This window comes from Myodes glareolus, chromosome 7 (genome assembly GCF_982192425.1).
Source record: "Myodes glareolus chromosome 7, mMyoGla1.1, whole genome shotgun sequence".
Taxonomy (NCBI): Eukaryota; Metazoa; Chordata; class Mammalia; order Rodentia; family Cricetidae; genus Myodes; species Myodes glareolus.
This window is the reverse complement of record NC_142032.1, coordinates 57,436,582-57,448,711: the sequence shown is the minus strand read 5'-3', so window position 1 is coordinate 57,448,711 and position 12,130 is coordinate 57,436,582. Positions and strand designations below refer to the sequence as shown.

The window sequence follows — 12,130 nt, the reverse complement described above, 5'->3', positions numbered from 1 at the left end:
CCAACCCTCTGGTTTCTTACAACTGTATTAGAAGTCTCACCTTGAGGAAATGGACCTTTCAAAGGAAAACCTTCTTTTTTTTTTTTTTTTTTTTTTAAATATTTATTTATTTATTATGTATACAATATGCTGTTTGTGTGTATGCCTGCAGGCCAGAAGAGGGCACCAGACCTCATTACAGATGGTTGTGAGCCACCATGTGGTTGCTGGGAATTGAACTCAGGACCTTTGGAAGAGCAGGCGATACTCTTAACCTCTGAGCCATCTCTCCAGCCCCCAAAGGAAAACCTTCTTGTCCAGGATGTGGCAGAGTTCAGACCTAGAATCTCTGACATTATGCCAGCACCCAAGCCATCCCTCTCATCCTGCCCACAATGGCGACTGAATAAGGCATTCCCACCCCTGAAGGCCTGAGCTTGTGCTAGTCTCTGAATGATAACTGTCTCTCTGTTGTTTCTGTGCTTATGTGCTTTGCAAAGCCTGTAAGCCCCTTTCTTTTTTGCCTCCCTACACATGGTGCCTGGAGTCTAGGAGCAGGTTTTGCTGAGGTGCCTTGCTTTTCATCCATTTAGCGTATTATCCTTACTCTCTGTTGTTGTTGTTATTGATTCCATTTCTTCTCTCGAGTGCAGCTTTCTGTTTGTGAGACAGGGTCTCGATAGCCCAGAATGGCTTCACATTTGATGCTTAGCAGATCACCTCCTGAGTGCTGGGATTGTAGGCATATGCTACACACCACCCAGTTCTTCTTAAGGACTACAACACAGATAAAGACAATCTTGCCCGAGAGTTTGAAAAAAATACAAAAGAGAGTTTTTTGTTTGTTTGTTTTTGTTTTTTAGCTGGTGGCCAAGTTTCTCCTAAGGCTGTTTGTACACTCCTGGCTGTTCAGTGAAAGTGTTGTTTTCTTCACATGCTCAGGAAAGGTGGATACAGTCTGCTGGCAGCCCAGTCAAGGGCAGCATCTCCTCCTTAGCCATGCTTCCTGCACTGCACACTGGTGTTTCTGCACACTGAACAAATTAAGTTTGGACTGAGGCCCAGTTCTGTTGAGGAGAGAATCCTGAAGAGGAGAGAATCTTAATGTTGAGTAGAAGGAAGAGGTCAAAGGGCTCTTTGACTACTTGGAGGAGAGTGTCTGAAGAGAGAGGAACACATTGAAGAATCAGGATTGAGACTAGCCCCTGCTTAGATCTGGTGTGCTGTTCCTTCCCAAGGGCAGGCCTTCCAGTGACTGCTGTTCCATCTGGTTTCTGCCCATTATCCTGTGCCCCTGTGCTTGTCCCATCTTCCAGAATTGAGTCTATGTTTACAGTTTTCCTTTCTTCCCAGTTCTAGTTATCCTTACACATGCACTTTTGGCCTGTCTCTGTCAGCTTGATTACTTTACATACAATCAGCCTTGTTCTGAGACCATTCATTCATATATTCACCCAACAAGCATTTTTTTGTACAGGCATTGTAGCTTAAATCTTCAAGACTCCAAACTGTTATTACTAAGCTGGTATCACTTGTCACTAATGCCCAATTTTTATAAACCCAGGTATTCAATGTGAGGTAATAGAGTAATTCTATTCCAAAGAGTTATGACTTAGATGAGAGTTCTGCCATCACACAGAAGAGCCCTTGGATCAGGCATACCTCTTGCTTTCATTCCCAGCCATGTTACCTCCTTGCTCTTCTTAGCATAGGTCCTCAGAATTGGTTCATTCACTTCTGACCTGGGACCCATTCCATTGTTGTCACTGCACCAACCCACTCTAGACATCTCAGAGAGTGTGAGCATTGATATAGATGCCACCCGGCCGGAGGGCTCTGAAGGGAGAATTGGCAAACACATTTTCCCCTTTCACTGTTCCTTTTGAGACTGCTCAGAGCATGAGTCAGTCTACCTGGGCTGGTGGTGCCAGGTGTGGAGCCTCACTGGGCTTCAGCTGGATGCTTCTCCGAGCTACCCCAGTCAAGGAACAGAAGAGCTCTTCCTCCAGGCAGATGTTCTAGAGTTGTTGAAGTCCACTTGAGAAGTACTTGTAGAGGTGACTGCCTCAACGTGGCCAAAGAGGGAAATCTTTTCTTTAAATATGTTAAGTGTGTGTGTGTGTGTGTGTGTGTGTGTGTGTGTGTGTGTGTGTGTGTAGTAAGAAAACAATTTGTTAGATTTGATCTTGGGCTTGATCTTGGGCTTGGCAGCAAGAGTCTTTCCTGACTGAGCATCTCACCAGCTGGAAAATTTGTTCTTTATTCTTTTGCTTCTCATTTCCCTACCTGTCTGACCTCCTCCACACAGTGTTCCCAAGAGAGATGGTTAGATATAGAATGTGGAGCTGGTTCAGAGGGACTCCATGGAGGTTTGTTTACCTCCCTATACAGGGGATACATGGGGGTGTGAACATCTCACCGATGCAGTTTTCTTTTACGAAGTGTTGTTGGGAGGCTAAAAGAAAATCCCACCCAGTGTTTCTGTCACACCATAGAGTATACAGGCTTCTGTGAGAGAATGCTTGACTAGAGATTTTACAATTGATTGTGGCTGCTCCATCTTGGATAAGAAGACTGTTGACCTAAAGGAGAGCTGAGCATTTCCATTTTGTTCCCTTTTCTAGTGCATGTCCTCTTAGCCATCTTGTACAGTAGGCAGCCCTTGAAGGACCTTCTGTGCAGCCTGCCCTGGGCAGGGAGTGGTGCTGCCAGGAACCCTGAGGCCAGATAGAAGTGCCTCTCAAACCAGGTCACCTAAGTATAGTTCAAACAAACCTCTTCTTTAGTGTTGAGAGTGCCAGCAGGTTTGCAGGCCTTTCCCTCTTGCAGCAACCAGGCCAGTGGATTTGTGTTGACTTAAGTGTTGGTTTGCTGAGCTCAAGTCTGAGGCAAAGCTCAGTGACAATGGACAGCAGCTCTCGCTCACTGGAAACCAGAATTAGGGTTCCCTGGCCTGGCCCAGTCAGTTCTAGAATTTCACACTTAACCTATTTTCTTAGCTTACTACTTCCTATACCCTCAAGTTCCTTTATCTTAGGCAGGAAAAGGAGAAGACTGTTTCTGGAAACCTATGCTGATTTGATTTGCAGAGATTCTTCGAAGTATACATTCCTGAGGGGACTGGGAATTTCACATTTTAAAATGGTTTACTAGAAATCACAAAGGGCCAGATCCATCAAGCACTTTCTGCAGTACTGCCTTATTCTCCCTTTAGGTTTATTTCCATAACTATTTACCCAGTTGGAATTGACAGAAGAGCCAGCAAAGAGAACCTGCCCCTGCACAAAGGTCATTTCTTTTTGCCAAGCCCTACCAGCAATAGTGTGTGTTCCAGCAGACGCGGTGGCTAAAGAAATGCAGGTTGGTGGGCTTGTTTACTGGGATGAGGGCAGAAGGACAGGACAGGAAAGCTGGGGAGAGCTTTGAGTGCCGGGGTAGAGACAGGATGGAGAGTACTTAGCTTAAAGTGCAGGAAGATGTGAGCAGTTGCTGGCACCAGGACTAAGAAGAGAAGAGACAGACCAAAGTGGGGCCTTGGGCTGGAACCAGGCATCATCCACCAGTGCATACTTGTCAGAGCTGGGGTTGCTGCCTGGTTACCCTCTCTGCTCCTTTAGCACGAGACTCTGAGATGTGTAGTGGGAACCTTGGAGCCTGGCATCCTGCCCTCTGAGGTCGCTGGCCCATTTCCCCAGAGTTACCCTGAGGAGAGGCCACCAGCATAGCCCTTTGTGGGGTGGGGCTCAATCACTCCATATCCTGGTTTCTGTGTAGCTGTCTGGCATGGAGTGCTGTTCTGTAGCCCTGCTTTGGGCATTGCTGTGTAGCTGAAGGAATAAATTTCAGATCCCTGCTGGGAACACTGTAGGGAAAAGAAGGCCCTGGCATCTCCTGTCATCAGAGAAGCCAGAGAAAGGCCAGACTGTGTAGTCACTGCTGTGATCATACTGTGGGGAACCACACAGTGGCCCATGAGCACACCCTAAGCCTATGGGGGCCTCTCAGGGAGCCTCCCTTCCCTGTAGCTATCTGCCTCCTGCAGCTGGCAGCTTCAGACCCGCAACTTGGAAGGACACCTGAACCTTAGTACATTTCAAACTCAAGAGTAGAGAGTCGAAGAGGAGGCTGAGCAGCCCCTCCTGTTGTCCTGTGAGGCCCATTGCTGGTGCTGCGTGATGACTTACTTGGTGAGCCTCTTTTCGTTGGCCCAGCCTAGGGACTTGTAGAGTGTTTCCGTTAACCAGCTCTGGGTGGTGTCCCTGTGGTTAGCAGAATTGTCCCTAGGAGACGGAGCTTATTTAGAGTTGAATTCAGCACTTCAGCTGTGGTTACCTACCTGGGAGTTATCTGGGTTTGTTCTCAATTCATGTTACCTGATCCTGGCCTCTCAGTGAAGTCTTCCCATGCGCTTTCTTCCTGGCACCTCACCTTTGGGTCTCAGTGAGGGGTTAACCCAGTAACATGCCACACTCCAAACAAAATACCCTCAGTAGACTGAGTAGCGAAGGTCTAGGCACTCACTGAGGTTTGGTGTTTCCCAGTTGGCTCGATATCTCCCATGTCCGAACAGGAAATACTTAGGCTTTGAATCCTTAACACATTCTTGAGGACAACTTTCATAACCCTTCAAACCCATTGTTGTTGACTCTAGTTTTAGAAGTGCCACCATTGGCCAAGGCTGCACCTCAGAGCACACTTAGGAGTTTCTTCCTTCAAATGGTCACAGTTCCCATCGTGTGTCCTTTTGGCACATTGACCCTTTGAGATGCTCTGAGTCATCACCTGTGCAGGGATAGCCAGCTGTATCATGTGATTATTCTGGCCTATGCCTAAGCCCAGTTTCAGGGACAGTTGTGACATTTTCTATATGTACCCTGTGGGCTATCAGAATGGTGTTGGTGTAGTAATATTGAGTTCTTCATGTATATGAATAAAAAAACACATTTGCTTGGAGCCCCAAACATCTAGGGGTACCCTGTCCAGGGGCTTCCTATTGTGTCTTCTAGTTCTGCTTGGCAGCTCTGGGTCTGGAACAGGAAAAAAAAAAAAAAAAAAAAAAAAAAAAAAAAAAAACCTTTACCAGAGTAAAGGGCCTATTGTTTGTCCCTGTGGCCTGAATGGCACTTTGTTTTCCTCCTTCAGCTCCAGCCAAGTGGCTTTGCTGTGGCTGCGGGTGCTGGTATTACAATCCCATCTGAAATAAGAAATCCATTCCCAGAAAACTTTATGCCACCTACTGAATATTAAGGGCTTTGAACCAACTAGGGGTCTTGTGTTGGTGTCTGCTGGGAAAGAGCCCGTTATAGGGCCAACAGAAAGCAACGTCCTTATCAAGTGCCTGGAGCTATTATTACTGACCTTGGGTCTAGGTGAGAGAAGTATTTGCAGGAAGGGCATGGTGAGGCCTGGTAGATGGACCAAGCTGGGGGCAAAGGCAGGAGATGTGGGCTGTGCTTCCCCTTCCCTTCCTGTCCTCCTACCCTTTGTCCCTAGCCATGCACTGTCACGCTGGTCCTCTAGTTGGAGGTATCTGTTTTGACTGGAGGTCAAAATAAGAGAAAGGTTGCTCAAGGCCAGATGAGTAGGGATCAAGCTATTGGATTTGGCAATCAGGAAGCAGCCTATTCAGCCAGCTTTGTGCTTGAACACCCGTCCTGCAGGTACAGGTCAGCTCCCACCTGGCCCTGAGAGTCAAATCTGCTCACTGCTCTTCAGAAGTCACACAGCAGAGCTGGCTGTTTGCTTTATTTACTACCCCAGGATGTCAAGCCCAGTTCAAGGGAGTCTTCAGGGTAGAACAATTTCCTAACAATAGTGACAAATTCTTTTCACCAGTGATGTAAAATTAGGGGAGGCAAAACTACTGACACTTTTACAGGGGTCAGGCTACACACAGACCACTCCACCACCCCAGACCCTTGCCCGCCACATCATTTTACATTGGCCTTAATGAAGCAGTGAAGCAGGTTCATTTAATCAACACTAACGTGCTGTGCTTGGGCACATATTCTTACCTTTCTCTGTGATAAAATAGGAACTAAGCATTCTGTTTGCCAGCCATGGGGGCTGTGTGGGAAAAGCGCTCATCCAGACCTATGAGTTGCACATTGAGTGCCATGGGTTTTTCGAATGCATTGATGTAAAAGTGTGGTCATGACTATTGTTACACAGATTTGAGTGCTTTCTAAACTTTATATTTTATTCCAAAAGTGAACATTGATGAGTCTTTTTCTTAAAAGGAATCAGCTAACCATACAGGTAGCCTGTGGTGAAGCTAGAACTTGCAGGCTTTTCTGATGACATTGACCTTGGTGGTGATATTATACACGTGGCATTCTGTTAATTCATTTCAGTTTGTACTGCGTTCCTGCCCAGAAGAGCAGCCTAATTCAGAGAGCCAGTATTTTCCGGATGACCAGTACATAAGATTACAAAATCATGCTGAGCAAAAGGACCCATTTACAAATTGAGACAGGCCAGTGAATTTTAAAGTCACAGAGCAGGAAAAGTTCATGAGGTTTGAGATTCCCTGTCACAGTGGACTACTTGTCTATTGAGTTTAGATGTAATGTCAAGGGGAGTGACCTCATTCATTGAGAGGTTATTAAAATATTTCTCTTTTGTAACTACAACTACATGTCTGGGCGAGTCTAAGTTTTCCTCACAATCAATATCACAGTAGATTAATCCATGGGTACACATGTGATGGGTGCTGAGGACTGAACCCAGAACTTCATACAAGTTAAGTAAGTGCCCAATCTTCATTAAAATTTTAGTAATTTTTTTTGCGGTATTGGGGGTACAATCCAGGGCCTCATGTATGCTAAGTAAGTGCCATACTTTAAAATTAAACTTGCCAGGCAGTGGTGGCGCATGCCTTTACTCCCAGCACTCGGGAGGCAGGTGAACCTCAGTGAGTTCGAGGCCAGCCTGGTCTACAAGAGCTAGTTCCAGGACAAGCTCCAAAGCTGCTGAGAAACCCTGTCTTGAAAAACCAAAACAAAACAAAACAAAAAAAACAAACAAACAAAAACTAAAGCCCTGGGGGCTGGTGAGATGGCTCAGTGGTTAAGAGCACTGACTGCTCCTCCAGAGGACCTGGGTTCAATTCCCAGCACCCACATGTCAGCTCACAGCTGTCTGTAAATTCAGTTCAAGAGAATCTGACATCATTATACCAATGTGCATGAAATAAAGTTAAATAATTTAAAAAAAAAAAAACTAAAGCCCTAAAATTACTTTTTAAAAAAAGTTTTATTGATATGTAATTAATATAAAATTTACTGTGTGTGTTTGCCACCCCGTGTGTATCTGCCCCACCCCCACCCCGTGTGTGTGATGTCTGCAGTGGGTATGTAGGCTGATATCAGGTAGGCAAAGAACATTGTCTTTAAAGGGGTTCAGCTGCCCTGGTAGAATAACAGCTTTTATAAGATGGGCCTAGAGTGAGGACAGGAAGACTTGGGACAGCTACAAACTCTGTCTCTTGTCAGTGTTCCTGTCCCTGGAGCTGATCTTGGAATGTCTCATTCCTCACTCAGAATCACCAGCTGGCATTTGCCAGGTGTAGTGCAAAGCATCTGAGCAAATCACTTGCAATCTGTGTATCACCTACCTGGCCCATGGTTTACACCGGTAGTACTCTGGTATCTTACTCCTCTGGTAACTGCTGGTATCTCTGTCAACTTCACCTTCTTTCTCTCTGTATTCAGTTTGGCTTTCCTGTCTAGCTATATTCTGCCCTGTCATAGACCAAAGCAGCTTTATTCATCAACCAATAAAAGCAACACATATTCATAGTGTACAGAAGGACATCCTACATCACCCCCTTCTGTTTTTTTTTTTTAAGAGATGAAGAAACAGACAAAATCCCTAATACCTGAACTTCTGTATCCATGACTTCTGCATTCAAGGGATTAAAATTATTGGGAAAATATCTTAACGTTGTTGCTGGTGTGTAGTATATTGTTAGTCCTGTGTTGGTTGCTGGCTATGTCTGTACTGAGCATACATGGACATTTTTTTGTCATTATTTCCTAAGTATGACAACTATTTGCCTTATGTCATAGAGATGGTTTCCACGTATGGAAGGTGGCCAGGGAGTCACATGCGTAAAACACATCATTTTTTTGCAAATAGGTTTTGGTATCTGAAACAGTCTTGGAACCAGTCCTGTTTTGGTACCAGATGATTGCAGTACTGTTGGTGTTTTGGGGTACTTCACAGTTGGAGAAAAAAAATTGGATTTATTTATTTGTTTGTATGTGTGTATGCATGAGTTTGGGTGCCGCATGAGTGTAGGTGCTCACAGAGGCCAGAAGAGGGCATTGGATACCCTGAAATTGTGCTCTGAGCCACCTGGTGTGATCTGGGGGATGGAACCTTTATTCTCTAGAAAAGCACTAAGTGCCCTCAACTGCCCAGCCATCCCTCCATCCACATATTACTTGCTAGATTTTATGCAGCAAAATTGAAAACAATGGAATGAGTGTTGGGCCCCTGTTTTCCCTTCCAGCCTGGTATGCATAACTTGGCCCATCTGCCACCAGAACTATAGTATCACCCAGGTTGAGCCTAAACATTGCTAGTATCTTCAGAGCATCCTGGGAAAGGGGTATCTCCTTCCTTCCTAAGGCCTAGTCCTGACCCAGGGAGACTCACCCTAGAGCTGGTGCCCTTTTCCCAGCTAGATTGAGCAAATCAAAGTCCTTCAGATTTGAAGAGCAGGTATAACTAATGTTTTATGCTCTTGAGGTTTTCAACTCTTTCCCTCAGTGCAATGGGGGTAAATGTCCCATCCTATATTTTGCCCATGGTATGAGAATGAGAATGTTGGTGTAACATATTTAAAGGAATTCTCAAGAGTGGCCACGATCTGTTGTAGAAGTGTCTCCTCAGCCATTTGTGGTCCTAGGCCTTGCTCCTGGGTGTTGCTCAGGCTCCAGATGACCAGACTTTCCAGCTCCACATCCACCCGGTGACTCACCCCCAGCAGAAACTGTCACAGGCCAGAGCAGCAATAGGAGCAGCAGAGCTTTCTAGATGCTCCTCTCCTCTCCTCTCCTCTCCTCTCCTCTTTCTCAGCTCTGGTTTGAGTGATTAGACCTTACCTTGCAGAACCAATGTTAAATGGGCTTTGTCAAGATTTTTTAGTGGGAGCAATCTTCCTTGGTGGACAGGAAGGGAAGCAGAAGCTGATACTATCAGCTCTAACAAAGGATGAGAAGAGGTGGAGGCTTGATACTGCCAGGTGAGGTCTTGGAGGATTCAGCTTCCACTAACTCTTCAGGAGATTTGCATTCAGACTGTGCCTACCTAGGAACCTGGCCCACTTCAGAGCAACCTGTATTTTATTAGCAGTTTCTCTGGACACGGCCAGAATCAGGTGGGGACCCGATTTGAGCACTTACCCTTTAGTTCAGGAGGTCACACAGAAGAGAGCAGTGGAAAGTTGACTGCTGCCCCAAGGAACCTTGTCAAAGCTCAACTAAGTGCTTTGTTTTTTGTGATGGCTATGTTCCTAGAGGGAGGAGCCCTTCCTGTCCTCACTGGGTGGTCTTAGGGCCAATACCACAAAGGCCGACTTTGTAGCAGGTAGCATTTAAAAGGCTACTTGTTAATGAAATCTGGTACAAGCTCACAAGCTCATAGGCCTCAGGTGATGTGGCCTGCAGAGGGATCCATCTCCTGGCTCCAGTAGGAGGAAGGACCATCATGTCATTTGTTTCCAGATGAACTACCTGAGGCGACATTGAATCTCTGCTGCGGTGGGGTGTGGTGGGGTGGAGTGGGGGGTGGGGGGAGTGGGGAACTTTTAGCCTCCTCTGCTGCTTCTAGATCGATCTCATCTCTTTCCTGGCTGGCTTTCCCAAGCCTCCTGCCTTTGAAAATTCCAATGTCATTGTTCCTTCTTCCTTCCATGGGCACCCATGAAAAGTGGCTTTTTATTACCCTCTTGCAGCTTATTTTCACCTGGTTATTTTTGCTTTGAGGCGTGGGGGGGCATTGTCACTCTCCCTCTGGAACAGATAGCTCTCTAGCAGGAACAGAAGAGGAGACAGGCTGGGGACAGGTCTTAGGGATGGGAATCAAGTAAGAGAGTGGACTAGATCATGGTTCAAGGGTCTGTGAGAACATCTGAAGTTGGAGATATCAAAACCCTGCTTTGGACAGAGGATACTGGTTATCGATCCCAAAGCTCCGGGCCAGTCTGTTAGAGCTGTTAGAGGAAGGCAACAAGGGTCCCTCATGGAACTGGCTGCTGAGGTCAGGAGAAGGTCTGTTCTCAGTCTAGCTCAGTCTAGCTCCAAGCCAGGGTCACCCTGGGCTGTGACCAGAGGAAGAGGCCAGCTTTCTAAGGCCCAAGGCCTCCTGGACAGCAGTGAGGGAAAGTGCTGCCACTGGCCTATGAGTGGCACTCACTGCTCAAAGTAGGGTTAGAGAGCTCTCAAATTTGCTTAGGAGGAAACCTTTTAGGAGGAAGAGAGCTGATAAGGCCCTGTGGCTTCTAACTCTATCTAAACTGCAAATAGCCCAGATGCCTGCCAATCATAGGGTAGTGACTCAGGAGGTGGGAAGCTATGTGTGTGCATGTGTGTTCAGGAGGCGGATGAGGATGGCATGGAGGTTAGCATGCCTTAGTTATTTTCCTCTGTCATGTCCCAATGTCCCAAAGCCCCTACATCAACACTTAATAGTGACTATATCTTTTCTCGGTGTGGGCTAGATGGGACAGGGGACTTACTCCTATGCCTTTGTTCTCTGTTCAGGAAACCTATCATTAGGAAGGGGGTCTGAGGCAAAGATACAGTCTGTATTAATCTGAATTAATCTGGAATGATCTTTTTGTTTGTTTTCCCCTGGAAACTGAGAATTGAACCAGTGACCTCATGCATGTTGGTTAAGTGCTTTGTCACTGAGCTATCTCCTCCAGCCAGAATGATCCTGGTGTGAATGAAATGTCAGTTTCACAGGGGCCTCTTATCTGTCCAGTTTATCTCTAATCCTAACAGGCCTCAGGTTTTGTGAAAGGCTCTGTCAAGACTGAATGAATGAATACTTCTTCCCCCACTTTTATGCCTGTCATTCCCTTAATCCTGTGCACCTTCTGGTGGTGCCACTGGGCCTCTCACCACTATCATCCACCTCCAGCTGCCCTCTCTGTGACTGTGTTCCCATTACCCTAGGAAATTCCCATAGCTGCCTCAGATTTTTTTTTTTTTAAGCTCTTGCCAGGTGACATTTCAACAGTATTCTTTTGCCCCTTCTCAGCCCACCTGGTTTGTTTGTGCTGTGGTTTCTCCGCCTGGCATTTCTGCATCCCATCCATGACCTTTGCTGTTCTGGGAAAGGGTTTTTTTGATATGAAAACAGCTGACAGAGAAAAGCTGAGAAGGGCCTGAGCCCTGTTTTAATAGAGAAAGAATGGTTGTGGGACTTGAGGGCACATGGCTCCTTCCTAGCTTGTCAAGATCCAACTGTCTATTACGGGTTTGCCTGTCGCCTCTATGCTGATCCCTCAATCACTGTGGCACCCCTTCATACTGAGCTGATGGTCTTTCCAAGTTTGGCTGCAGCCTGGAAATCAAACTTTGCTTGGTAGCATGTTTTACACCCCTGCCGAGGACAGTTTACGTGGATTTTCATATTTAATCTTCCCAAATGAATATCTGAGGTTGAACTATTCTTATTTTCCAGTTTCTCAGGCAAGTGAGCTTCCCCCAGGCAACCTGGTTTATAAACACTGGGGGTAGGAATTAAGATTTGCTGGACCCTGACCTGAAGCAGAGCCTCAGCAACAGGAGGTGTTGGGGGTTTGTTTTCTCTCTGGTGCACTCGCTGAGCACGTGCTAATGCCCTCTGAGCCAAGTGGCCCTCCCTCTGTGACCCTTTTACCCTTCTCAGCTGCTTCACTGTTTCTCTCAGCCTCGCCCCTTCCACCGTGGCACCTTCACTGCTTTCTCATACATGAGGGACAACTTGTTTCAAAACCCTGACCATTTGAGATTCTAAGTTTCTTGGGGACAGAGGCCATCCTTCATTATTTACCCTCTATCCCACAAATAAGATATTGGAAAATGCTCGATAAGATGGCTTGATTACATGGAGTCTAGTCGTCATCCTTTGAGTATGAATTATCATTTACAATGAT

The 12,130-nt window shown here is 46.2% G+C and overlaps 1 protein-coding gene across 3 annotated transcripts in view; it reads left to right on the top strand.

Annotated features, from left to right (window-relative positions):
* The window catches only part of Pc (pyruvate carboxylase), a 98,160-nt gene that overhangs the window by 36,284 nt on the left and 49,746 nt on the right, over positions 1–12,130 (top strand). Inside the window, exon 1 of one of the 3 annotated variants that reach the window (XM_048458319.3) lies at positions 3,194–3,339. The exons of the other annotated variants lie outside the window; for them this stretch is intronic. Coding sequence (XP_048314276.1) covers positions 3,334–3,339 — 6 coding nt within the window. The 5' untranslated portion in view covers positions 3,194–3,333. Of the gene's footprint in view, positions 1–3,193; positions 3,340–12,130 lie in introns of those variants that run through there. 3 annotated transcript variants of the gene reach the window in all.